This window comes from Orcinus orca, chromosome 18, assembly GCF_937001465.1.
Source record: "Orcinus orca chromosome 18, mOrcOrc1.1, whole genome shotgun sequence".
In the NCBI taxonomy this organism is placed as follows: domain Eukaryota; kingdom Metazoa; phylum Chordata; class Mammalia; order Artiodactyla; family Delphinidae; genus Orcinus; species Orcinus orca.
Window position 1 is genome coordinate 77891801 of NC_064576.1, and position 26927 is coordinate 77918727.

Below are 26927 nucleotides of genomic sequence, written 5' to 3' on the forward strand. Positions count from 1 at the left end.
GAGGTTTCTTAGAGAAATTTACGTCAGAATCTCAACTGGAGGGCTTAAGAAATGAGCATCCAGTTTCTTACTCCAAAGAAAGTGGGTCACGTTTATTACAAAGTTCTTCATAAACACTAGCTATCAATCACATTCATTTCTAATTCAACGAAAGACAGACCGATGTGTCCGTGAATAAGTGCTCTCTCATTTAAATTATTTCCTAATTATCTTTAGTACACTTTCTATAAACACAGAAAATCCCAGCAGCAAGTGGGCGACATTTTATTTAAAGGAGCATTACCATCTGGAAGTATGCTTGGTTGCCAACTTCGGAGTATTTTATTCAATTCTTGCTCAAATGTCTGGAATCCTGGATCAATAAATATGTTGTCTTTTCGATTACTACCATACAAGTACTACAAAAAAAAAAAAAAAACTTGAAGGATTTAAGATTTATATGAGCTAATTACAGACCACTTATACTCTATTTCCTAAGGAAAAAATAAACGTCTTACGTCTTTGTCTTTATTAGCATACTAATAAGAGATGATTGCCTTCTCTATATATCTGGAAATCAAAGAAACATAAGTTACCAATTAATCTGTTGCTTAAAAAACTCAAAGCTGAAATACAAAGGCAAGAACTCAGAACGTAAGAACTGGATGAGAATCTTCAGTCTGTCAGATACAAACAGAGCACGTGGCTCCAATGCTCAGCACACAGTCCACGGACACGAAGGGTAAGGGCAAGGCGGGAGGGTTTCTGTGCGTGAAGCCTCTCCCAGCAGCCTGTGAGCTTGATGCTTTTCCCCTTGTTTCCTCTCTGTGCCCCACTCTCCTTGAGTTAGTGCAAATTTATGAATCTTACAACGTACTATGACAAACCTTAACAGTGAGGGTTGCTAAAGAATGACTTAAACACCAAAGTTTGCGAACTCCATCTCCAGTGGGCAAAAAGAACGCTCAAGTAAAACGTGTGACAACAGCACAAAGAACGGGAGGTGGAAACTGGGATCACAGGGCTTGAGGTTACCACATGTGAGACAGGGCAAGAAGGTCTGAAGGTATATAATGATTAACTGAAGACGCACACTGCAAACCCACTACAAATAATTTAACAGGCATAAATAATAAACCAATGATGGAGATAAATGTAATCACAGAAAAATAATTCAAAAGAAAGCAGAGAAAGACAAAAACAAAAAAACCCCACAAAGAACAGATACAGTGACCCCTCATCCAGTTTCACTTTCTGTGGTTTCAGTTACCCACAGTCAACCAAGGTCCAAAACTATTAAATGAAAGATGACAGAAATAAACAATTCATAAATTTTAATTGCAGGCCATTCTGAGAAGCCATGATGAAATCTCGCGATGTCATGTCGTCCCGCCCGGAGGGACGTGAATCACCCTTGGTCCGGCACATCCCGCACATCAGCCACCTGGTGGCCATCTGGGTTGTCAGATCCACTGCAGGGTTGCAGGGCTTGTGCTCAAGTGACCCTTACTTTACATAATTATGATCCCAAAGCAAGAGGAGTGAAGCTGGCAATTCGGACACGCCAGAGAGAGGACGCACAGTGCTTCCTTTGAGTGAAAAGGTGACAGTTCTGGACTTAATCAGGAAAGAAAAAAATCGGATGCTGAGGTTGCTGAGATCCACGGTAAGAACAAATCTTCTATCTGCGATGTCGTAAAGCAGGAAAAAAATTCAGGCTAGTTTTGCTGTCACACCTCAAACTATAAAAGCTACAGCCACAGAGGGTGGTCAGTGCTTAGTTAAGATGGAAAAGGTGTTAAATTTGTACAATAAGATTTTAGAGAGAGAGAGAGAGAGAGACACCACATTCACAGAACTTTTATCACAGCATATTATGATAATTATTCCATTCTGTTAGTAATGATTGTTGTTAATCTCTTACTGTGCCTAATTTACAAATCAAAACTGTATCACAGGTAGGTGTGTAGAGGCCACTGTAGTATACACAGACTTCAGCCCTCCAGTGGGGATCCTGAAGTATCCCCTGTAGCTAAGGGGGGTCAACTGTATAACAAGCACAAACAAGCAGGATTTTCAATCCAGTGATTAATTACATTAAATGTAAAAGGTCTAAACCGGGGTCTGCACTACAGTCCTGAAGGCTGGCCCGCTGCCTGTTTACAAATACAACCAAGTTTTCTTAAAACAGAGTGCAAGCGCCCGGGCTGCTTTCCACAGATTAAGTATGGCCTACAGAGCCTAAAATGTTTACTAGCCGGTTCTTTAAATAAAAAATTTTGTTGGTCTGAACACACCAAGACAAATATTATCAGACTGGATTAAAAATTTTTTTAATTTGAAAAACAAGGCCGGGACTTCCCTGGTGACACAGTGGTTAAGAATCCACCTGCCAGTGCAGGGGACACGGGTTCGAGCCCTGGTCCAGGAAGATCCCACATGCCGTGGAGCAACTACACCCGTGTGCCACAACTACTGAGCCTGCACTCTAGAGCCCGCAAGCCACAACTACTGAGCCCATGTGTCGTGCTCTGTAGCAAGAGGAGCCACTACAATGAGAAGCCCGTGCACCGCAACGAAGACCCAATGCAGCCAAAAAAAAAAAAAAGATAAATAAAAAACAAGGCCCAACAATATGCTGCCTAAAAGGCACCTACTTTATACCTGGAGACACAGCAAGTGGAAAGTAGAAGGATGAAGAACATAAACCATGTGTACGCTAACCAGCAACTAGGCCAGAGCACCATCATCTGAGTTGACCTAACGTTACTCCCGCTAGTCAGAAGGAAGATTAGAAATAAAAGCACCAGCTCTTCAGGACAATTACATAAGATCTGGCGGCGGGGGGGAGGGGGGTGCACACTGTTTATAAAACAAAGGGAATGCTCGCCATTGACTGAATTCACTGAGCTCTGACCCAGACGTCTTCAGGGGCTGACACAACGACTGGGAAGCAGAGGGAAGGAAAGACACCAAAGTGTGTAACACAGTTCCCTGTCCTTGGGGACAAAGGTTCCATGTCTTTTGCCACATTCATAAAAAAAGAGATGCACGCACATCTAGCCAAGCACGATGGGGTGGGAGGACCCAGGGGAACAGGCGCCCACCACCCACTCTGGGTAAATGTGGTGTGAAGGACTCGCACACAGATGTAGAACAGCGTGTGAAAGACTGACCGGGACTGTGGGGCTCACGTAGCCCCTTCTTTCTTCCTCAGACATTTCCATATTATGTGAACTTCTGGTGACAGCCACCACCCCCTTACACCATCGGAAGAACAGGATTAGCTACCGCATCTGTGAGGGAGGAAAGGGGCTGGCCCACCCTCACTTCTCAACACACCACCTGCCCCACACGTCCACAGGGCTTGGAGAGGAAGCCGTGCTGCTTTTGTTGTCAGCCGGGGACGGAATCAGAAAACGCATCACACAGAGAAAGACGCACATTCTTCCAAAATAGCTCCTACCTCTGTACGCATCCTTGAAGTACCAACAAACAGCAATGATTTCTGGAAACTAACTTTTAGACATCTTATCACCACAGTGAGTTTGAAGATTATTTTTAAAGCTGGTTATAAATACCATACAGTCTTTTACAAAAAATTAAATCAAGCCTGTGAAAATCTGTCCAGTGATGAGAAGAGTAAAACAACTGGTTTTCCAATTGTGGTAAAAATACACAGAACATAAAATTTACCATCTTGACCTTTTTTTTTCTCTTTTTCCTTTTTATAAATTTTTTGGCTGCGCCGCACGGCATGTGGGATCCTAGTTCCCCGACCAGGGATTGAATCCGAGACCCCTGCATTGGAAGCGCGGAGTCCCAACCACTGGACCCCTAGGGAAGTCCCCATCTTGACCATCTTTAAGAGTATTGTTCTGGTAGTGAAAATTTATTTTGAGGAAACATTTTTCAGTTTATAAAGAACCTATTTTAAAAAGAAAGGAAATTCTGACGTGTGCTACAACATGGATGAACTTCAGGACATTATGCTGATTTCACGTACATGAGGTACCCGGGAGAGTCAAACTCACAGAAACAGAAAGAAGGGTGGGTGCCAGGGGCAGCGGGACTAAGGGATGAGGAGTTAGTATTTAATGGGGACAAAGTCTCAGGTTTGCAAGATGAAGAGGGTTATGAAGATGGATGGTGGTCATGTTTCCACAAGATTATCAATGTACTTTATACCACAGAACTGAACACTTAAAAACAGTTAACATGGTAAATTTTGTTATATGTATTTTACCGCAATTAAAAAATTGGAAAAAAATGAACCTACTTGAAGACATAATTTATAATCATTAATATTACAATCCATTTAGCTTTCAAACCTCTAATGGTATTTGAAGTTCTACTATATAAATATTTTGCTACTGCAAAATATGTGATGGTCTCTGAATACACAGTAATTTAGAGGTATGTGTTATTCCCCACCACTGCTTAGATAATCTTAGGCAAATTTCTATCCTGAAGAGGGAAAGTGAAATACAAATCAAGACAATTCTAGTTTTCTCCAGTAATGTATTTCAGCACCTACTACCTGTTAGCAGTGAAATATTTAATTTGAGGCCTATAAACAGAACTCTACATAAGAACATTTCCCCCTGTCATTTACCACATTTACAAATACACAGGATGTAAAGCTAGGGCCTTTTCTGACCTCTGGGCTCAAACCTGTACTATCTGTTCAAAACTAAAAGTCATTATCGAAAGTGGATCTTCATGTTTATTATGGGAAATGTATTCATTCAAGATTCACAGACACGTGGTTGAAGTTTACCTAAAACCTCTAAAGAATGAAATCTTTTATAAGATGATTCCAAACTAATGAGTACTTACACTATTTAACAAGTTAGAAACACAGCAGAGATGAAACAGATCTATTTGCAAAGGGAAGTCATTTATCTGTTTACATGTATATCAGCACAGATCTATATATACATATATACACCATGCCTCAGAATGTTAATTCATTTATTTGCAGTTGTAAGGTGGGGATGAAATCAACCTGATTATCATATATATACATGGTAACAAACACACACATCATTAGTCCTGTTACAAAAGATGCATGAGCTTCGAGTGGTCTGTTACTAACTATGTTTTTCACCTAAGTTCTTTTTGGTTTTGGTACACAGTTTTGGAGAACCTGAAGTTCACTTTTAGGGACACAGCACATTATAGCAGAAACACCTGTATACAAAGTAGCTAAGAAAACCCTTTATAATATCCCAGTATTTTCGAATAAATTACTTTCGCCTTTCTTGGTAAGCCAATAAACCCTGACGTTCCGTAATATTCCTGAAGCAAAACATTTTTTTTGTCCAAGAACCTACCACAACAACCTTTCTTAACAACATTATATTCGAAAGTAACCATAAAATCACTCACCTCTTGAATCCCGAGGCAAAGATAATAGATGCTGTCAGGTGCATAATTCTCCCCATTTGGCCTTCGGATCTCATTGACGAAATGGGCCAGGCCATAGTCAAGCTCAGCCGTGCTGTGACAGAGTAGATCCTCTTTTAACTTTACTGACTTAGCTAAAAGGAAATAAAATTTAAAATAATAATTATTATTTACTGTCTTAAGATTAAGAAACTTTCTGAAATCACTTTATTCTGTATAAGAATTTACAGGTAAAATAAGAGCTACATTTAAATGTAAAGTATTTTAAGCTACATTCATGCTTTTTAAAATCAAAGGCAGTTAATAACAAAAACTTTGATTGTTTTTTCAAGGAAAAACATATTTTTCATGTACAGTACATGCAGCTTCATAGTAATTAATGACTCACTTGAGTACCTTCTGGATTTTCACATACTATGGGTATTCTAATATCAGACAACATTAAGCCTTTACTGTGGATGAAGGAATGTTCTAAATTTACATGTATTTTCTAATGTAATTCTCATGACAACCCTACAAGGTGGGTACTGTTACCCCCCTTCAGAGCTGGGGAACTGAGATGCTAGTACATGAGGGAACCTGGCAGTCTGACTCTAGCACCTCCATAAGGCCATACTTCCTACCCTCTCTGTGGTGCCACGGACTGGTCCATGCACAGTAAAGAGTCTGGCCTGCTGCAAAGGGCTCTATCTGCTTAGAGCAAACTTTCTTCTTTACCCACAATCATCATAATCATCAACTTCAATAAGGAAACAAGGTTTGTTTGAGTTGTACTGACCAGCAAGCAACAGGAGCTCCATGAACCAACACTACCGTAAGGGCTTCATTTGTGCAACACGGTGCATGCCTGTGTGTGTGTGTGTGTGTGTGTGTGTGTGTGTGTGTGTGTGTGTGTCGTGTGTGTGTGTGTGTGTGTGTGCGCGTGCGTGCGTGCGTGTGTGTGCGCGCGCGCGCAAGCTCACTCATGCACATAAACGGATGCACAGAAGAATAGTTACCAAAATATGAATAAAAACCTTGATTTTAAATAGGACATAGGGGAAACAAAATCAGAACACTTACGAGATTTTAGCTCATCTAACACCAGAAGATCTTCATCAAGCTGCCTCGTTCTGACCCAGTGTTTCCAGGCGTTTACCCCGTACGTGTACTTGAAAGGGAAGCTGCACTCCGAGTTGTCAGAACTGTCATCATGACACTGGTACCCTGACACTGCCTTCCTCTTGGCTCCCTGGTAGTAAAACACCACTGTCAAATCTTCTTTTTCTTAAGCCTATATTATTTCATGACTTTATGTAAGCCATCTCTCAACAAATGCACATTACAAAGAAATATATTTACATGATTAGAACTGACTGGAATTTCTGATCTGAGAACAGTTACCTATGACATTACTTGAAATCTCTCTCCAGGAATGCTGTATTTCTGCATAAACTACTCTGTACAACAGAATTGTATTAACTACTGCTGTGAGTTGAGAGTCACTGATGAGAAAATACATATATAATAATTAAAATCTGAAATAGAAGGATTCAAAATATTAATGTAAGAGAGAAACTGAAGAACTTCTCAAAGACACCACCTCATAGGAGATGACTCCTCAACTCCTTCCCACTTTCTTTCTTTCTTTCTTTCTTTTTTTTTTTTTTTGGTACGCGGGCCTCTCACTGTTGTGGCCTCTCCTGTTGCAGAGCACAGGCTCCGGACGTGCAGGCTCAGCGGCCATGGCTCACGGGCTTAGTTGCTCCATGGCATGTGGAATCTTCCCGGACCGGGGCACGAACCCGTGTCCCCTGCATCAGCAGGCGGACTCTCAACCACTGTGCCACCAGGGAAGCCCCTTCCCACTTTCTTGATGGTACTGTTTGCTGTACAAAAATTTTAAATTTGGATATAACCCAATTCATCTATTTTTTCCTTTTGTTCCTGTGCTTTTGGTGTTGCATCTAAGAAACAGTGTCTAACCCAAGTTAATGAAGATTTAGGCCTATGTTTTCTTTTAAGAGTTTTATAATTTCAGTTCTTACATTTAGGTTTTTGACTCATTTTGAGTTCATTTTTGTGTGTGGTGTCAAGTAAGAGTCCAATTTCATTCTACCACAAGTACTCACTCCTTTTTTCAATTTTCCCTTTCTCTTTCTTTTTTGGAGAAATTTGTGAAAGTCATCTTTTTTTAAAGAAAACCTTGCTTTCTGTTGGAAATGAGAAATACGGACAGTTGTTACTGATGTTCGGAACAGTGATACCCGTTTGTACATTTAGATTTGGGGTCCCTGAATGAACCGCCCAGCACGTCTTCCTATGTGCTGGGATGCTTCAGCGAGACCAGATGTAACAACTGTGTACCTCAACCTCATCAAAAATACCAATGGAAAAAACAGCTCCCTAGAAAACAGTCTCAGTTGTTGTCTAATAATTGAATTTACTTTTTTAGCAAATATGTAAACCTTTTATCAATGACAACCTTTTATCAAGATAAAAATAAAAAGTTGCAAAATTCACTCTTCTTCTATGAAACTACAACTAAATAGGATATATTTTTATTACCTAGAAATGAAGTAATAAAAGCTTTACCTCTTAAGTCTTTTTTAATTCCAGAAAACAAAGTACCTTCCCACATTCTCAGGTACAACTGAAGCTCAAGTACCCTTGCCCTCTATTACACAGAGACAGGATGTGAATGCAAGAATACTGTTACATTTCATACCTTTTTTTTAGATCGAGGTCTAGGCTGTTCCTCATATTCTTCTCCAAAAACAGGTGGTAATAAAAACTCATTTTCCATATCAAGCTCCTCAGCAGCTGACAATTGAATCAGAAGAACTTTCATTTCAAACGTAATAGCACAGACTCATGCTATATAAACTCAGCCAACGAAGGACCACCCGCTGAATGCGCACAAGCACCATGCGCAGGGCAGCCTGTGCTGGGTGGAAGACAAACCATTTTCTCTACCTAACCTGGTCTATAAGTTCTGATAACGCCTGTTCATACTCTTAAAAAACACATGTACAATGCGTATCAACATGGAATTTTGTGGAAGTGTGTGATAGAAAAATTACTAAAACCTGAAATTTAATTATAAGATCTAAATGGTCTCAGTACAAATCTGTTTCAGTCTAGTTTCAATCTATTAAATCTTTTCCAATGTAAAAGGCTTTACATTCTATTCAATATGCTTATTGGCCATCGATAAAGAAAATAAACAATGAAAAACAGAACACATTTCTTTTACAACAAAAGACCTGAAAATATTTGTTTCCCTTTGAAGGTTAACTTAATTTTCAAAACGATTTTAAGAAAAATACTATCAATATTTTATTTAAATAAAAAGACACCAACACTTCTATATGTGTAAAAGTTTCTATAATAAATTAGTTTTAAGAAAGTTTCTTTTTAAGGCTCTGGGAAATTCCTTTTAAGTTCTGTAAAAGTTTCTATAATATGTATCTGTAAAAGTTTCTATAATAAATCAGTTTTAAGAAAGTTTCCTTTTAAGGCTCTGGGAAATTCCTTTTAAGTTCCTACAATTCAATATATGTTTCAGTTTGGAAGTTAACTGCTGAGTTTTATCTGGGTAAAAAAGAAAAGACCAATAATAACAGTACAGGCAATGACATGAACATTAGATTGTTAATGATCATAACCACGATTTTGACACCATAACTAAAGTGCAGAACCACACTTCCACTGAAAGAATAAAACAGAATTTCTATTACCTCTGGGGAAATCTATTTCAATGTCCAAATCTGGTTCATATGGTACATCAGGCATGTTGGACTCTGTCTCTGGGTCAGAGTTCTTCAAGAGATCTGAACCAATTATGTCCGTTTCAATAATTACACCTGTAATCAAGCCATAATATCATCAGAAATCAAAATAGAAAACTGCAACAGTACCTACACATAATCTGGCAAAAGCCATTTAATTGTAAATGCAAGATAGGAATACTTATATTAACATGTACAAAACGAAAAAGCATGCAGCTACCTTGAAATGTAAGCTACTATAAACTCTGTATTAGATAATCATGAATACACAAAAAGTTTCAATCTTGTAAGTTTTGACTGCCCCTCTACAAAGTTAAAAAGCATGCTTTAATAGTAAAACAACTCTCTTGTCAAAAATAAACTTATGAGCATGTGTAACTAATTTTCAACATTCTTTTTTTTTTTTTTTTTTGCGGTATGCGGGCCTCTCACTGTTGTGGCCTCTCCGTTGCGGAACACAGACTCCAGACGCGCAGGCTCAGCGGCCATGGCTCGCGCGCCCAGCCGCTCCGCAGCACGTGGGATCTTCCCGGACCGAGGCACAAACCCACGTCCCCTGCATCGGCAGGCGGACTCTCAACCACTGCGCCACCAGGGAAGCCCCCTCAACATTCTTTTTGAATTGTGACCTAGGTTTTCACATCATTCAATATAGGCTTAGTCACAACCGGCTTCTAACGTTTTGATTGGTTGCTTTAAACACATTTGTACTGCAACCCAGTGAAAAAAGACATTTTATTGAGTTCAGGGTAGTGGTGGGGAACAGAGACACATGCATACACAATGGAAACAAAAGTTTCACAAAACAATACCCTTTCTAGGAGGGATTCATGCTGACATATTTTTTCCGTTTCTTTCTTTCTTTAAAAACAAAAAACAAAAAACAAAAAACCCAGAAAACACTGGTTGCAACCCACTAAATCCATTTCCCACTCCCTAACCGAGTGCTTGCCCAGCACTGTCCCTGCGCGACGCCCTGTGCTCTGGGTGAGGGGAGCAGGAAGCTCAGGGCAGCCCCGGAGGGCTGAGGCAGGAGAAGCATTCCCAGACACATGTCCTGCTACACCGCTTGGCAAGCACTGCCCTAGTAGAAGTTAAGACAACGCTGGCTTAGATAATGCAACTTACTTTCTTAGCATAAATCAATAAAACAAAATTGGGGATAACCATCATAAAATAAGAGTTTGAGTTATAAAAGCCTACTGCAACTTAGTTTTTTGTGTCTGAGCTCGTCCACTGAAACAAGAATAACTTAGAGTCGATTTTACAAGTTAAATCCTGTTAGCAATTAAAACAGGGACCGTACAAGTTCCTGGGCTCGACGTCAGGGAGCACCTGCTAGATACAGTGCGGGCCTCATAACCCGAAATCCACTTGTGCTGCAGCGTGCCCACACCCGCTCAGGCTGAAGCACAGCGACAGCCGGCCTCGCTCTAACAGCAGCCCCCCAACCCCGATGTCGTTCCCCCCCCCCCAGCAGCGGGGGACTCACTGTGGATGTCGGTGCCCTCTGCCTTCCCCTCGTCCTCAGCCATGTCGGTCACTGTCAGCAGCTCTGTGTCCAGGGGATCTGAAGAAACTGTGCTTTTGAGCTCCTCGGCTGCCGCAGGGATCTTCTCACTGCTGTCCGAGGGGACAGGCAGAAACACGGGGACTGGCACCTAAGTAACCAAAGGACTTACTCTCAGGCTCACTTAACATTACAAGGTATTTTTCCAAATTAAAAATCACTCTGACACATGATCTACTTCATAATGCTGCACTGGTCAGAAGTTTTGGGAAGAACACGTATGTTAAGTATCACAAAGAAAGCCCCGAATACAAGCAGCTACTTTTTGAAGTAACAAGTAATTTTTGAGGCATTTCTGTCACCAGGGGACTACAGTACAGTAGGCCAGCCCTGACACAGTGTCCCCAGCACTGCAGGGGATGACATTTATATGAGCCTCCATTCCATGTATCAGTTGTAAACCTTACGGTTCACAAATCTTTCTTTCTAAAATGAACACAAATATGTTTACACAGTATGTGTAAAGCAGGTGCAGACATTGGCTGAACTTCACTCTCAAGGACGAGCACTTACCTGATCACACACACAGCAACCCCTGGCAAAGCCTCAACCAGACCCAAGTGAACTGCTGATGAAAAGCCAAGCCTCCACCCTCTGTCCCACCAGTGTCACTGAAGCAGTCACCGCCAACCCACTGCTGCCCCGCCTGCACCTGAGAGATCTCAGGAGGAAGGGGAGCTGAAAGTCTGACTTACGGGCACAGGAACGGTCGTGGGCACAGGGATGCTCTGGCTGTACATGTGCATGGGCACCGGCACGTACACGGGCACCGGGATGGGCACCGGGACATACTCTGTCCTCCACTCACCATCTGGGGGCACAGAACGTGTTCAAGGAGCAACGTCAACCATGACCACCACTTAAACACAGCTGCTCAGTCAAAGTAATTTGGTAACAAAGAAAAATTTAAGTGCCTCAGTACCCATTTAAAAGAAGTTCCCAGTTTTCACAAAATTAGGTAAGTTAAAAACAACAGGGACTTCCCTAGCAGTCCGATGGTTAAGACTCCATGCTTCCAGTGCAGGGGGCACAGGTTCCATCCCTGGTCAGGGAACTAAGATCCCACATGCCACGTGGCGTGGCCGAAAACAAACAAACAAAAAAACCAAAAACAACAAAACTGAATGCAGTAGCTGTCCTAAGTTATAGAGAGCACAAACAGAATTTAGACTTTTTTTTTTTTTGGCCACGTGGCACGTGGGGATCCGACCAGGGATGGAACCTGCACTCCCTGCAGTGGAAGAGCAGAGTCTTAACCACTGGACCATCAGGGAAGTCCCTAGACTTTTTTTAAAATAGAAAAAAAACATCTTTTAAAGTATTACATGGTCCCAGACACTCTCACACCCCCACAAAAAGGTTTACTTAATCAAACAATCAGAATACAGCTAACGTTTAAATTTGATGAAAATACATATCTGAATGATTTCAACTCATTCTGACAAGGAAACAATAGTTATGGTTATAGACCACACTCAAAGAGATGGTTTTCTCAGAAGAGCACTGTAACTTTAGTGGGTCTTGGCCCCCAAGGAAATTTTTGATACAGCATTTTATCACTGGTGACATAACTTGCAGGCCTTTGTTAGAGACTGATCTTTATTAATGATCTTAAATGACATGCTGTATTCTGAAGGCATGTCTAAAACCAGATAAGCAAAATCAACAGAAAGTGACAAAGTGACCCAACAAATCTATTCTGCAGCCCATTATTTGAGAAAAGCATGGATTTCACTCAGCGAGGGTCAGGATGCGAGTCACCTGTCTGACAGGACTTGCTCTGCATGTGGGGTTTGCAGTAAGTTGCCTTCGTCATGGTCAAAGGTTTGCACAGAACTGCCTTGTTCTTCATCTCCTTGTTGGGGGTTGGAGAAGGGGGTGGTGCTGAGCCCTACCGAGAAACAAAGAGAAACATTTTTATTTCTGCCTCTAATTTTTATTACTTTATGCTGTTGTTAATATCTGGTTTCTAGGTCCAGCGGGGGGAACACACAAAAGTGGAAGAATATAATCAATTTATGCTGTTTCTACTATGTCTACCAAAGTCTTAATCTGGAAGGATCAACATGAATCTATCCCAACTATAGGAAAAGCAGTAGTAATCGTTCATTCTACAGATCTGTTTTTCGAAGGATACCACAGCATACTTTTTAATATAACATAAAAGACAAGTCTCACTCTTAAATAAAAAAGCAAGGTTGTTAACCTGAATTTTGAAAATAATTAGACTCTTATTATGGCTTTCTGATACTCTCTCTCTACTGCATAAACTGCTTATACGTGGTGCTAAATTTGAAAAGAAAAATGATGAAAATTATTACCAAAAATGTTATCAAACTTTAAGTTGTTTCCTCTGTCCCAACCACTGCAATTTTAGGAACGTCTCCTCTCGATACAGATGTTTCAGCCTGTGCACCACAGTACCGTTTACACCACAGAAACACACACACACGCTGTAAAGCAAGCTGCAGCTCTGTGCCTAGGAGGCGACATGAAGGTGCTGTGCACACCACCGATCGCTACGGGGAAAGGGACACAATTCAGAGTTCCTGGTCTTCGGGTGCCAAGCGCACAGTTCCTGCGGACACGGACCTCACTCCGAAAACGGATCTCACGCCGAAAACGCACGCCGCACGCGGCGTACGGCGCCCCGCCCCTCCCCGCGCACGCATGCGCAGTAGGTGGAGCCCGTGTCCGGGAAAGCGAGACGGCCTCGCCGCCGTCCCGGCGCTGCGCAGCGCAGGGGAACCCAGGACTCATCAGAAACGAAGCCCGCATGGTCTCCCGGCGCTTCGCCAGGGCCCATCCCGGCCCCGAGGCAGGACCGCAGGACAGTATCTCAGCCGGGGTCAGCGGACAACTCTGGGGGTCTCGGACCGTCTTCCAGCAGCCATTCTGCGGCTTTGCTCTGCCACCTTGTCCAGTCTCCCCGCTGGGCTTGGCCACCTTTTCTGCCACAACCACCTCCACTCATCTGTGTGCGATGCGCACCATGTTTTCAACGCTCCTCTTTTTATTTTCTGTAACACCTTCAAAGACGGACATTTTCCACGCAGTCTCATCAAACATCTTCCAACGCCACTCATTTCCCAAGCGGCCTCCTGATGCTGCGCCCGGCGGGGCCCGTCCCCGGCATCCTCGCTGCAACTGGGCCCTGAAAGCCCAGTGCGCCCTGCTGGGGCTGGGGAAGGGGGAGGGGGAGGGGTACTCAGCGTCTGGGGGTGGTTTCTGAGTCCTCCACCGCAATGGATAACATCCGATAATCAAAACCCGAAGGCTCAAGGTTTTCATTCTGGAGGCCGAGTTCAACTTGTAGGATGATGCAGCTGCGAAACCAACCCCAGAATATTTCGGACACCACCCCTGCTTTTTCTGTCCCACCCCACATACGGGCACACGGGCTAGGTTCCCCTCTAAGTGCTCGTGGTCTGGGGCTCTACGCACCAGAGGGCTGCACTTGGTCACCCTTGGCCTTGGCCCAAGAGCAAGGACACAGAGTCTCAGAAGGATTCAAGTCAGGGCTTCGAGACCACTTGCATTCGGTAGGTTCGTTTTACCAATGACCTTGCAAAAACTAGCCAACCTGCATCTTCCTGCGTAACCCCCAGCAGCCCCCTCTGCAGAGCCCAGACCTGCAGAACCCACCGGGGCCTGCAAGACCCACATTTTTCACATGTGAGTGGGCCAGCACCAGCACAAAGAGGCCACCCTTTCCCTGATCCCGGTGACAGGCTGTGAGCTGACAGTCTCACCACACTGCTGGTCACTGTGCTGTGTTGTAATCAGTCATAAGCTCACGAATCCACAAATTTAGTCAACATACCATCTTTCCCACAGCTTCCCCACGCACTAGAGTTCACCTTAGCCCTACAGACGCTGGATTTCTTATCCCTCTTTATAGATGAACCATATCGTTCGTTCATCCACGAAACTGAACTCACATGGGTCCCCCAGTCAGACACACAGCACTTTCTGGTGCTTAACCCAGCAGCAAAATCACCAACACAAAGCACAAAAATAGGAAAAACTGGCACTCGTCAGACTGTGAAGAGGACACTTGCTTAAAGCATAAGCTGAGAGGAGATGGCCAAGCAGCCCCCGGGGCCCACACCCCTGGACACTCACGGTCTGCACGTGACCTCGACAGCTACTGGGCACTGATTCAGGGGTGACAGACACATCTTAGAGAGCAGGCCAATTCACAAACGTGAAAGGGTACTAATAAAAAACGGAGCACGGTGGATCTCTCATAAGTTTCAAGTCATGCTCATGGCCAAGGGGGCTGGTCCCGTGTGAGCTCATTCTACGCTCACCAGGATTCCAAACCCCGTGCCACGGAAGCTGGTCTGACGGCACCGCCGTGCAACATCAGGCAAGTCACTGGGTCTCCTGAGCCTCAAGTTCCTCAACTGTAAAGCGGGAGGAACAGTTAACACCAGCTATTGAGTGTCTACTACACACCAAACCTGGGGAAGTTGGGTCTGGACTGGGAAATACTCTAGAACCCCCTTATGAACCAGGGGTCAAAGTCACAGACATCCTAGGTTACTCGTCATTCTGCCGACAGGGCACCATGTCGACTAAACTATGCCACCTGGTAAAAACCGACACTTGATACTGCTTCTTACTTTTCTGTTGGTCAACAGGCAGGATCTATACCTACTGATAATAAATTCTGAAGAAGGACCACAAATAATGAAAATTATAATGACGAAAGCCACCACACCTCTTGAGTATTTGCTATATGGCCAGGGACTATAAGCTATAGACAATGTCTATGTCCCCCTAAAATTCACACTCAGATCTAATCCCCAAGGGGATGTCTTGTGAAGGTGTGACCCTTAGGTGGTGATTCGGTCATGAGAGCAGAGCCCTTGTGAATGGGATCAGTGCCCCTCATAGAAGAGACCCCAAAAAACCCCTCCCCCACGTGAGGACATGCGACAAGACGGCCGTCTGGGAACCAGGAAGCAGGCCCTCAATAGACACCAGGTCTGCTGGAGCCATGATCTCAGACTTCCAGCCTCCAGAACTCCGAGAAATACCTTCTGTTGTTTGTAAGCTGCCTCACTTATGGCATCCTGTTATGCAATATATAGTAGCTCAAACGGACTAGGACACTATGCAAAGCACCAAAGTCACACACCTGATGAAATGAATTCTTTAACCCTCTCAGCACAAGGGGTAGCAGGTGTTTTCTCACTCCCATTTTACAGATGAGGAAACTGAGGCTCAGAAGCTGTACAGCCCAGTGGAGGTGACAGAGAAGAGTTCTAAAGTCAGGGTTCAAGTGGCTTCCCCGATGCAGGCCCTATGTCTCCAACACCACACACCCTGCCCCATGGGTTAGCGCTCTTGGTGACGACCCCGACGAGGTTCTGTCTCCATGCCCACATTACAGATAAGGGGAAAGTCACACAAAGAACCGTAAAGTGACTTGCCCCAAACTCTACAGCTGAGCTCTCATCCAAGTACAAGGTGGGAGGGGCTCTACGTGACAGGAGGTGATGGCTGCAAAGGCCCATCCTTCCATCCGTCCCATGAGGTGGCCTCAGTGCTGCTGCAGGAGAAGAGTACCTGCTTCTGTGCGGGCGGAAGGGTGTCTTGAAGCCTTGGTCAAAGCTTTGAAACAAGGTTGGGAGTTGCCTTACGGCTGCATGCAGATGCCAAACAGGGAGTGATCATCTGTACACTCCTCAGCATGGATCAAGTGCCTGGTTAGAATCTGACAATTCAGCTGAATGCTCCTGAATTATCTGACTTAAAAATATATTACCACAAGGGCAGAACAGATAGGGGAGGAAAGCAAAGAAAAAAGCACTCTTAACTTGTCTAGGATTCTAACTATTAACATCAAAACCAAAAACTGGGAATTCCCTGGTAGTACAGTGGTTAGGACTCTGCACTTCCATTCCATTTGATCCCTGCGTGGGGGAACTAAGATCCCGCCAAAAACAAACACTGAATGGAATAATATAAAAACACCAATCTTTCATCTACATCAGAGATCCTAAACTGTGGTTACATGTTAAAATCACCTAAAGAACTTTTCAAAACTACAGAAGTTCTGAGTTGGAGCCTAGGTATTCGAAAGGTTTTGAAAACTCCCCAGGTAATTCCAATCTGTAGCCAGAGCTGGTTAACTCCTTCTGCCCAGGAACACACGAGCAGAGGCTCACCATGATGCTGGTAAATGGCTCCCACAGAAGCCCCTGGATCAGGGTGGCTCCTGCAGGCGGGCACAAGAGGGCCGGCCCACTGTTCAGTGCAAGGCTCCTTTTATACAGAAACGGCCACTTTCAGCCCACAAGAGCCTTGAAATGCTAATGTAAAAGCAGAATCTGATGTATTACACTAAGAGAAAGAAAAACACTACAGAAAAAGAAAAAAGAAAACAGAAAAAAACCCAGGAGAAAGCATATGGAAGAACTCCTCAAGTTTACAAACTACCAGGGCCTTGCCCCTAGGACAGATCTCCAGACCTGTCTGAGGGGCATCCGCCTAGCCCGGCCTGCCTCCCGCTTCCCAGGATCCCCCTCAGGTCCCTCCAAGTTCGGCCCCAGTGAACAGTTTGGCCAAACATGCACGCCTCTGGACATTATTATTCCTCCGACTTTTCATCGTCTACTGGCAACCTTCTACTCAGCTGTTCAGAAGTTTTGTCACAGCTGCCAGGACCGCATACACTCAACCATTTCAAATGCACCATTGCTACTGCCCTAAAGATGCAGCTGGGATGAGCGCTTCAACGCAAATATTTATATGTCTATCTCGCCCAATGTGGGTAAAGGCCACAATTAATTCACCTTTATATTCCTTAGCAGGTAGAAAAGGACCTGTTTTTATATCGGGTAACTTAGCACAATATGAATGCTTCAACTGTCTCAACAGAGGAAAGGAAAAAAATCTTTTATTATTACAATCAGATTAAAATGGACTAATTACTTTTTCTCCCCACATGATGAAAGTCAGTATTTAGCACTTTACCTATTAAGCAATACTTACTGTCATTTTGGTTCGGGACGTCTGACAACCCTGATCTAAAAACAAACAAATTTAAAATAAGACAAATATCACTTTCTTCAGGATTTTCTAAATCCATATCTCTCATTAATTTTTACTGATTTTTAAAATAGTTACTGAAGAAAATATATTTTAAGTTCTTTCAAATAAAGAATATGAGATCTGAGAGCTGAAATACAGAGATAAGTAGTGGAATTAACTCTCTCCCCATTTTGTCCCCTCAGAAAGTATACACTGCTTTGGGAGCAATACTATGTTCCTAGATTTAACTCAATTATTAATTAAGTCTAAAGGGTTTTCTTTGTTTCTCCTACCTACCCCCAGCACATACAATTTGCTAAAAATAGTTTTCATTTAAAATTGCAAGTGACACATGATAGGCAGATCAACTTTTTTACAATTTTTGTTATAATTCTGTTTAGCTGCTCTCTACCCCCAAGTAGACTCTATTTTTTTCAACTAGCATTACATTTTTAAGAGAATAAAATAAAAAGCAGTACATCTACAGAAACATCACTGAAGGCACTTCCACCCAGGGAAACTACGGAAGTTGCTATTAAACTATCTCTGAAATTAACTGCTTATTATCATTACCTTGAATCCAGATCTCTGAAACTAAAAACTGCTTTACAGGTTTTTCAAGTTACTAACCTAAACGATCACATACCATAATGTAAGTTTTCAGGTCCTTTCTGGGTTGTCATGTTGGGCTCGTTCTGCTGACAGTAGAAACGCAACAAGCAGTGCTGGTCGCAGAAATGTTTCATCTCCCCTCGCCACTGCACCCTCTCCCTCAGGGTGCCTTGAGATTTACAGCAGTCACACCTTGCAGCCTTGACGACAAAAGGAAGGTGTCAGACATCTCCCACGACAAGGTTTAAAAAGTCCGACATGTATTTTACAAGATTTCTAGACATTTCAATGACTGTTGTCAAATGTGATAAAACAATGTCAGATAAAGAAAAAATAAAATTGTATCATAAACATACAGTAAAATCCACAAAAGTTTAAAAAGTAGCAATTTACCTAATTGTCAAAATCCCTTTCTATACTTACCAGAAGTCAAAGACCAGCATTACAAAGATAGGCTATAACCAAAAAAATTGAACAGTGGTAGCAGACCAAATTGGTACAACGTTTTTTTAAGATTTTTTTTTGATATGGACCATTTTTAAAGTATTTATTAAATTTGTTACAATACTGCTTCTGTTTTATGTTTTGGTTTTTTGGCCCAAGGTATGTGGGATCTCAGTTCCCTGACCAGGGATCAAACCCATACCCCCTGGATTGGAAGGCAAAGTCTTAACCATTGGACCACCAGGGAAGTCACGGTACAATGCATTTTAATATTACAAAATAATTTTGAGAGCCATAATGATATGCTGGTCGAAGTCTCCCACAATTATACTACACTGAAAATCTCTGATTAATGAACAGATTTCCCAGGTTAAACTGAGCTCATAATGGACCCATTTATACAACTGTACAGACCAGAATAATTTTGAAACCAGCTCTTATGCTGAGAAAATCATGGATGTTAATTTGAAATGTTTTGTTTCAGTAGTTTAATATAATAAATTTGAAGGGCATTAATACTGGTTATTTTTTTAATTTATTTTTCGCTGCACTGGGTCTTTGTTGTTGCACAGGGGCTTTCTCTAGTTGCGGTGGCTTCTCTTCTTGCGGAGCACGGGCTCTAGGTGCGTGGGCTTCAGCAGCTGTGGCTCACAGGCTCTCGAGCGCAGGCTCCAGCAGTTGCGGCACATGGGCTTAGTTGCTCCGCGGCATGTGGGATCTTCCCGGACCAGGGCTCGAACCCGTGTCCCCTGCGCCCTGGCAGGCGGATTCTTAACCACCGCGCCACCAGGGAAGCCCCAATACTGTTTTAATGACAAGAACTTCAAGTTCATGTCTTAGAACACTCGGTATTTAATTAATTAAAAAACAATTATATTTTAAGATCACAAATGTGAACTACACCTAGGAAAACAATCAGCCCTAACTAGTCTACAACTTAATATGCAAAATAAAACCAACTAAAATTCATACATAAAAAGTTATACTTTATGATGGTGAATCAATTAATCTAGGGACAGATTTTTGAGAGATTCCATTTTACCTAGATTTTGCCCATTTTCACTAATTCTTAACATCTTGATCAACGAGTAGGCCAAAAGGTATAACAATCAATTTCAAATATAGTACCTTTCATAATTAAGTTTTGGTTTTTTTTTTTTTTGAGGTATGCAGGCCTCTCACTGTTGTGGCCTCTCCCGTTGCGGAGCACAGGCTCTGTACGTGCAGGCTCAGCGGCCATGGCTCACGGTCCCAGCCGCTCCGCGGCATGTGGGATCTTCCCAGACTGGGGCACGAACCCGTGTCCCCTGCATCGGCAGGCGGACTCTCAACCACTGCGCCACCAGGGAAGCCCCATAATTAAGTTTTTAATCTACTTACAGTAGAAATAAATTACTGCAATTTTTAAAATTGCCCTTTAGTTTAGCCACCAACTTAGAAGTTTTGACAAAGCAGTAAATATTAAGTACTTGATAGCTGGTAACAGTCACAGCTGTAGCTTTCCCTCACTGCTCTAATCACCTAGACTTTTATACTGCGGGTTTGGAAACCACTCACTTTATTTTTTTTTTATTATTATTATTTTTTTTGCAGTACGCGGGCCCCTCACTGCTGTGGCCTCTCCCGTTGTGGAGCACAGGCTCCAGACGCGCAGGCTCAGCAGCCATGGCTCATGGGCCCAGCCGCTCCGCGGCATATGGGATCCTCCCGGACCGGGGCACGAACCCGTGTCCCATGCATCAGCAGGCAGACTCTCAACCACTGCGCCACCAGGGAAGCCCGAAACCACTCACTTTATGTCTCCACAGGAGTCCCATGAATCAACACTACAACAAATTCCTGGCTGGCACATGAACAAAGGGCTGTGTGGGTAAACAGGTCTTATGTAACACACATACCCACCCAGGGTTAGAACACAGGCTCTTTATTTCTCCAGGTCAGGGATTTCTCCTGCCAAATAAATGTTAAACCAATGAAGAAGATTTGCAGTATAAATTATGACTATTAAGTGATGCCAATATCGCATCTCTTGTCCAAAAACTTGTGAGCTTAAATGTTATACTGCTGGTAATATAACATAGTAATCTCAGTAACATTAGCACTCACTATCAACCAGGTCCTAGTTTACTCAATAGTAAAAAGAAGTCCCTATATAAAACTCTCACCAGCAAAGACTGTTCTTTAAAATAATCATTGAAGTGCTCCAGGTTTCCGGGATTTTTTCCTTTTTATACTTTATACTCAAAGAAAAGCCAAAGCACCACAGGAGAAACTGAGTCTAAACAGTCAAGAACACAGCAAAAGTGAAGATGAGAACCTGAAAACAAAGGCCAGGCTGCCCTCTCCATTCCACAAGCCTCACAACAGGGCGGGGAAGCTCAAGTCCCAATACAGTAAGTGACTTCTTAGGGCCAAATGCCAAAGTGCAGAGGTAGGATTCAAAGCAGACAGTCCAAGTCAAAACCAAAGCTTTATTTAGTGCACCAAGTTACAAAGACAATGGAAAAACAAATGAGTTAATATGAATAACTAGAAATAAAAATCCTAACATGTAAAATGCTGCAAGAAAGTTCTCAGTGTAACATCTAAAACCCAAATCAATTTGTATACAATTTGTATTTGTATAAAAAGTACTGTGCTGACTCTTTGTATATGGTAATATTTCCACTTACACAATAATTTAATAGGCCTAGAGCCTACAACCAAGCACATTCGACCCAAAGAATCTGACCAATAAAATCGCTTCATTATTTTATAATTATAGACATTTGGAATTCTGTCCTAACAACACTTTAAGCTCCTTTCTTCCAGGAAGTTCAAAACAAATTTAGATGATTTCAATTAAAAAAAAAAAAGGAGCAAGATTAGTGCTAATTTACAAATGGCAACAAAATATGTATGTATTTTTTCAGGAAAAAGGATAATAATAGAACTCAATACTAATTCAAGCTTAATACCATAATCAAAATTTTAGAGGTTGTGAACCTCTTGTTTTTTGGCTTGTTTTCTCCTTTTGCAGCCACTCATACAAACTCCTGGTAAAATGTCTGGAACCATGCTAAATGGAAAATCTCATTAATGCCCATCACTTGTTACCGACACCAACACCACTACCTCCTACTCACGAGACGGGACTCTTAGGAGAGCTTAACATTCCTACAGCGTAAGAACACATGTTTCGGGTTTAACAAACACTTCGTGGTCTTCCTGGCACTGTGAAAAATCAAGGGTTGTGTATTATTTTGAGGAGGAAAAAAGAAACAGTTACTGATTCAAACAATCTGAATAATAGGCAGGTACTAACGAAACTTAATTCAAAAACCTTCATCCAACTGCTCAGCTAATCCAGGAGCCTCCTCTGCAGTAACTGAGGAAGGTCATTGGACCTACACTGACACAGCCCCTTACCTGTCTTGGACAGTCTGGGTTGATGTATACACATCCTTGTAACCTTCCACCCTCTTGTTGCCCACTTCCCCAGTCAGACCTAATTTTGCAAGGGGGAACCACGAACAAAATGAAACAGGGGATTTTATAGTCATTTATTTAAAAAAAGAATGCAGTAATAAAAGATTGGGCACTGGATACTATGCAAAGCATTCGAGTGATAAGAATTCTTCTGTTACCCAAAGGTACATTTAAAGCGAGAATATTAGGTATTTCCTTTAGAAACTTAATGTCAAAAACAATGAATGATTTTCTAAAATCAATATTTCTGGCAGTTTATAGACAAAAAAGAAAAACATAGAAGCCCCAAAATATTTTCCATTCAGGTATCCTTTTATGAATAAGGCTTATTAAAATGTAAGTATTAATTTGATTACAGCCCAGTCATGCTGTTCGACTGCTGGGGCATTTGCACTGAAGAATTTAACACTGTCACCCTTCACTACTGGTTTTTAAGGCAAATCGAAGCCTATATTAGGGCTTCTCTGGTGGTGCAGTGGTTAAGAGTCTGCCTGCCAATGCAGGGGACACGGGTTCGAGCCCTGGTCCGGGAAGATCCCACATGCCACGGAGCAGCTAAGCCCATGTACCCCAACTGCTGAGCCTGCGCTCTAGAGCCCGTGAGCCACAACTACTGAGCCCACGTGCCACAACTACTGAGCCCACGTGCCACAACTACTGAAGCCCGTGCGCCTAGAGTCCATGCTCCACAACAAGAGAAGCCACTGCAATGAGAAACCCGCACGCACTGCAACGAAGAGTAGCCCCTGCTCGCCGCACCTAGAGAAAGCCTGCGCGCAGCAATGAAGACCCAACGCAGCCAAAAATAATTTTTTTTAAAAAAGCCTTAATTAAAAAACTGTAATTTGAAGAAAGTTTAAGAAAAGCTTATTAGTTCTATTAAGAAGTACTATGAAAGTATTCTTGGGAAACAGTGGGACTTCTGAATTATCTTCACTGTATGTCAAACATGTAGCTTTTATTGTATTACAATACTAAATCCTTTTTCTCCAAAAAATTTAAACTTATAGAAATGAAAAGAACTATCCTCCCACCTGGTTTCACATTATGCCTGGAAACATTAACTTTGAGGAAAAGTAAAACCTACTTCCTTCGAAAGAGTTATCTGGGAGAAGAAAAAAACATTAATTTTATTCTCAGCGTTTTTTGGTTGCATGATTTCAATGGCTTTTGTATTCTAATTTTGAAGAGACAGTATTTAACCTCTATTTTAAATCCAAAAGCAAACCATTTTATAGGCCTGAAAACACAGATTATTCAAAATGTCTTGTCAAATTAAACAAACATAGGTGTAAATATTTTTAATTTTAAAAATATAATATCAAATACTTAAATTTAAACAAACAAAAATGTAAAGCTCTCGAGACTCTAGGTAAATACAGCGTGTGCTCCTCTGTGGCGGCATCAGCTGGGCTGGCTGCTCTCGTTGTAAACATTCCTTGATGAGGCACTTTTTATAGATTATGGGTCACATTTTCTAATGAACTAAAATCTAAAATTCTGAGTTCTTAAATTTAAAAAGTGGAAGGGGAAAGAAGGTCAGGAAAAAAATCATAATTTGGTTGGGACTCAATTTAACACATTTTCAAGATGACCATGTAATGGTAGCAGTGGATAAGGGGACTCATGAGAAATGTCAGAAAAGACACTACTCAAGCAGAAAGCACAGAACACAGGGATTCTCTGACTCAGCACTGGCTGCCTCCACACAGGGCCCAATTAATTAGGAGGGGCAACTGTTTCCTCATTTTGAAGGTTGTAATCCTATTGATTACATTAAAAATCATCACTGTTGCTTGCTTTACAAATTCCTATCATGTGTCTTTACTCCTCAGATTAGTATAGCTTGTAATAATGCTATTGTATATATTACACAAAGATCTGTGGGGTTTAAAGTAAGACAAGGAATTATAAAAATGTTACATGTATAGAATACTGACATTAAACAGATAATTGTCACTAGTTATTTAACGAACTTTCTGAAATGCACTGCCTCATTGAAATTTCATCATTGAACTTATAAAAACATTAGCTACAATTACCCTTTAAATAGGAAACTGGAACAAATGGCAACATTAGAATAATTTGGTCTTTTGCCAAAGAACACTTCTTTGCTTCCCAAAAAAGAAAAAAGAGGAAACCAAAAGATTTCTCTCTTTTAATTATAAGTAATATAAAAGAGAACAGGAAGAATCAAAGAAAGAAGCCAAACAGAGAAATACAGCCCACATGCTGTGAACAAAAAACAATATCCTCCAAGAAAGACTATTTGAAAGAACTGAAGTTTTGAGTTCACAATTATACGACTGGACAGAAATCTGTATGATAAACTAATGACAGGGGTTCCTCAGTATCACACGGTAACAACCTCTGTCTCAAACAGCAAAGCAAATGGTGAAAAGGGTGACAGTAAGAACAAAGCGGAGTTTCCACATCTGTGTCCACTAAATACCTGCATCCAAAACCAGTTTCTAAGAATAAAACCTCCTCAACAGTGGAGGAAAAGGTATATTTGTGTGCTAAACTGAAACTGAGCGCTTAGAGCCATCAAAGTAACATTTCCTGAGTGACTTCTCATCTGTCTGTAACAAGGTGCTGCTTCAGACGGAAAGGGACGCAGCCTCCAGTGTGTTAGTATTTGTGCTGTGTTTCTAAAGTGTGAACCTTAATTCAAGGGCTTAAAGTAGTCAGAAATAACAGTAAAGTAGTGAGGTAACTTCAAAAGTGCAGCCAAATCTTAGCCTATAACAACTTGGAAAGTACCTTGCTCCTCTCTTTATTTAAAAAGATGTTTGGGGAAAAAAAAAAAAAAAAAAGATGTTTGGGGACTTCCCTGGTGGCGCGGTAGTTGGGAATCTGCCTGCCAATGCAGGAGACACGGGTTTGAGCCCTGGTCCGGGAAGATCCCACATGCCATGGAGCAACTAAGCCCGTGCACCACAGCTACTGAGCCCACGTGCCACAACTACTGAAGCCCGCACGCCTAGAGCCCATGCTCCGCAACAAGAGAAGCCACCGCAATGAGAAGCCTGTGCACCGTGACAAAGAGTAGCCCCCGCTCGCTGCAAATAGAGAAAGCCCGCGTACAGCAACAATGACCCAACGCAGCCAAATAGATAAATAAATAAATAATTAATGTGTAAAAGAAAAAAAAGATTGAACCCTGTTATAAACTATGGACTTAGGGGAAAAAAATAAACAAAAACACATCCTAAGTATCTAAAACAATTACCTGCCAATGTTCATAATTGATAAAGTACTCATCAAAAACATTTCTATTTAGTAAGATAAATTTTAGATAAATAATCCATTTTGTTGAACTACACTGCTGAAAATACAGATACATCCCAGTTTGGGGGCCCACGGGGCCGGCGGTACTTGCCTTGTAGTACCAGTCCTGGAACCGCCGGCAGCAGTCCTCGCTGCAGAAGTCCCTCACCACGCCGTCCAGCTCCTTCGTCGCACCCTTCTTACACAGCTGAGAGCAGTAGTTGCAAGTCACACACCTCAATCCTAAACGCCTTGCAAAATCCTGTTTGTACAACAGTTTGCAGCCTGAGAAATATAAGGCTTCATTATTAAAACAAAAACTCATTTCTGAGGTAAGAAAGAGTTTACAGGTCAAACAGAGCACTGGCTTTAGAAAGTGTTTATAAATTCACATATACAGTCCTCTTTCTCTCCTGATCAAAACTGTGAAATCTACTGTGATCAACACCAGCCTGTGAAAACTGAAACAGAACATGGAATATTATATTAGATATGGTGTGGGTTCAAATAATTCATGTTCTAAGACTTTCAAGTCTAGTAACACTTCAAAACTGTTGTACCTGCTCTGTGTAAATATAATCCAATATAATCCTGCTTAAGTATCATAAACACACCACAAATGGGCATTTTAGAGAAATGAAAAGTGGAGACTGTTGAGAGGCAATGAGCAAACTTAAAGATACATTCAGCTAAGCAGTCATTTTAGCTCAATTCTCTAGCCTTACCCATCTCTGTCACCCTAAAGGACCTTCAGGGAAGTAAAACTGGTTTAATGACTTGTCCAAAAACAGCATGTTGTTATTCTATTCTTTAATCAAAACACTTCCTTTACCAACTATATAAATGCATTATTTTAACGGTCCTTACATTTAAATTTTATTTATTCCCTATGACATCTCTATAAAGTATTAAATAATCTTCATATGTCTACTCATGCTGTGCACTTAAGAATGACCTTCCACTCTGGTGTTGCTTCCACTTTTGTATCTACCAAAATACTACCCATCCTTTAATAGGGACTGCAACTGTTTCCTATGTAATTTACTTGGCAATTACTTATGAACTGTCCTTATGGCTTCTTTTCTGTTACTCTGAACTATATCTTAAAACATGTTTAATATTTTACCTTTATTAGCTTTATCTTTCTAACTAGGTTTTGATGGTAGTACCAGGTATTACATGTTTTGTTATTTCTGACAGGTTCCAGCAGAGAACTAGGTGCAGTTAGAGAAAGCACAAAATATATTATTAAACAGGAAAAAAATAGACGTCCTTTTTAACCTTTTATTGCCCAGAAAGTCCTTCCAACTGAAAATGATGTTCTTTAATGTCAACTATCTTTTTGTTGCAACTTGTCTTTC

At 41.7% G+C, this 26927-nt stretch overlaps 1 protein-coding gene across 5 annotated transcripts in view; it reads right to left on the minus strand.

The window, feature by feature from the left end:
• The window catches only part of ZMYM2 (zinc finger MYM-type containing 2), an 89302-nt gene that overhangs the window by 3154 nt on the left and 59221 nt on the right, over window positions 1–26927 (minus strand). For all 5 annotated transcript variants that reach the window (XM_049701239.1, XM_049701241.1, XM_049701240.1 and 2 more), the window contains 11 exons: window positions 25679–25851; window positions 18419–18584; window positions 17734–17768; window positions 12490–12619; window positions 11424–11539; window positions 10651–10819; window positions 9108–9233; window positions 8096–8190; window positions 6451–6619; window positions 5371–5522; window positions 284–398 (listed from right to left, as the gene is read on the minus strand). In XM_049701239.1, coding sequence (XP_049557196.1) covers window positions 284–398; window positions 5371–5522; window positions 6451–6619; window positions 8096–8190; window positions 9108–9233; window positions 10651–10819; window positions 11424–11539; window positions 12490–12619; window positions 17734–17768; window positions 18419–18584; window positions 25679–25851 — 1446 coding nt within the window. The remainder of the gene's footprint in view (window positions 1–283; window positions 399–5370; window positions 5523–6450; window positions 6620–8095; window positions 8191–9107; window positions 9234–10650; window positions 10820–11423; window positions 11540–12489; window positions 12620–17733; window positions 17769–18418; window positions 18585–25678; window positions 25852–26927) is intronic.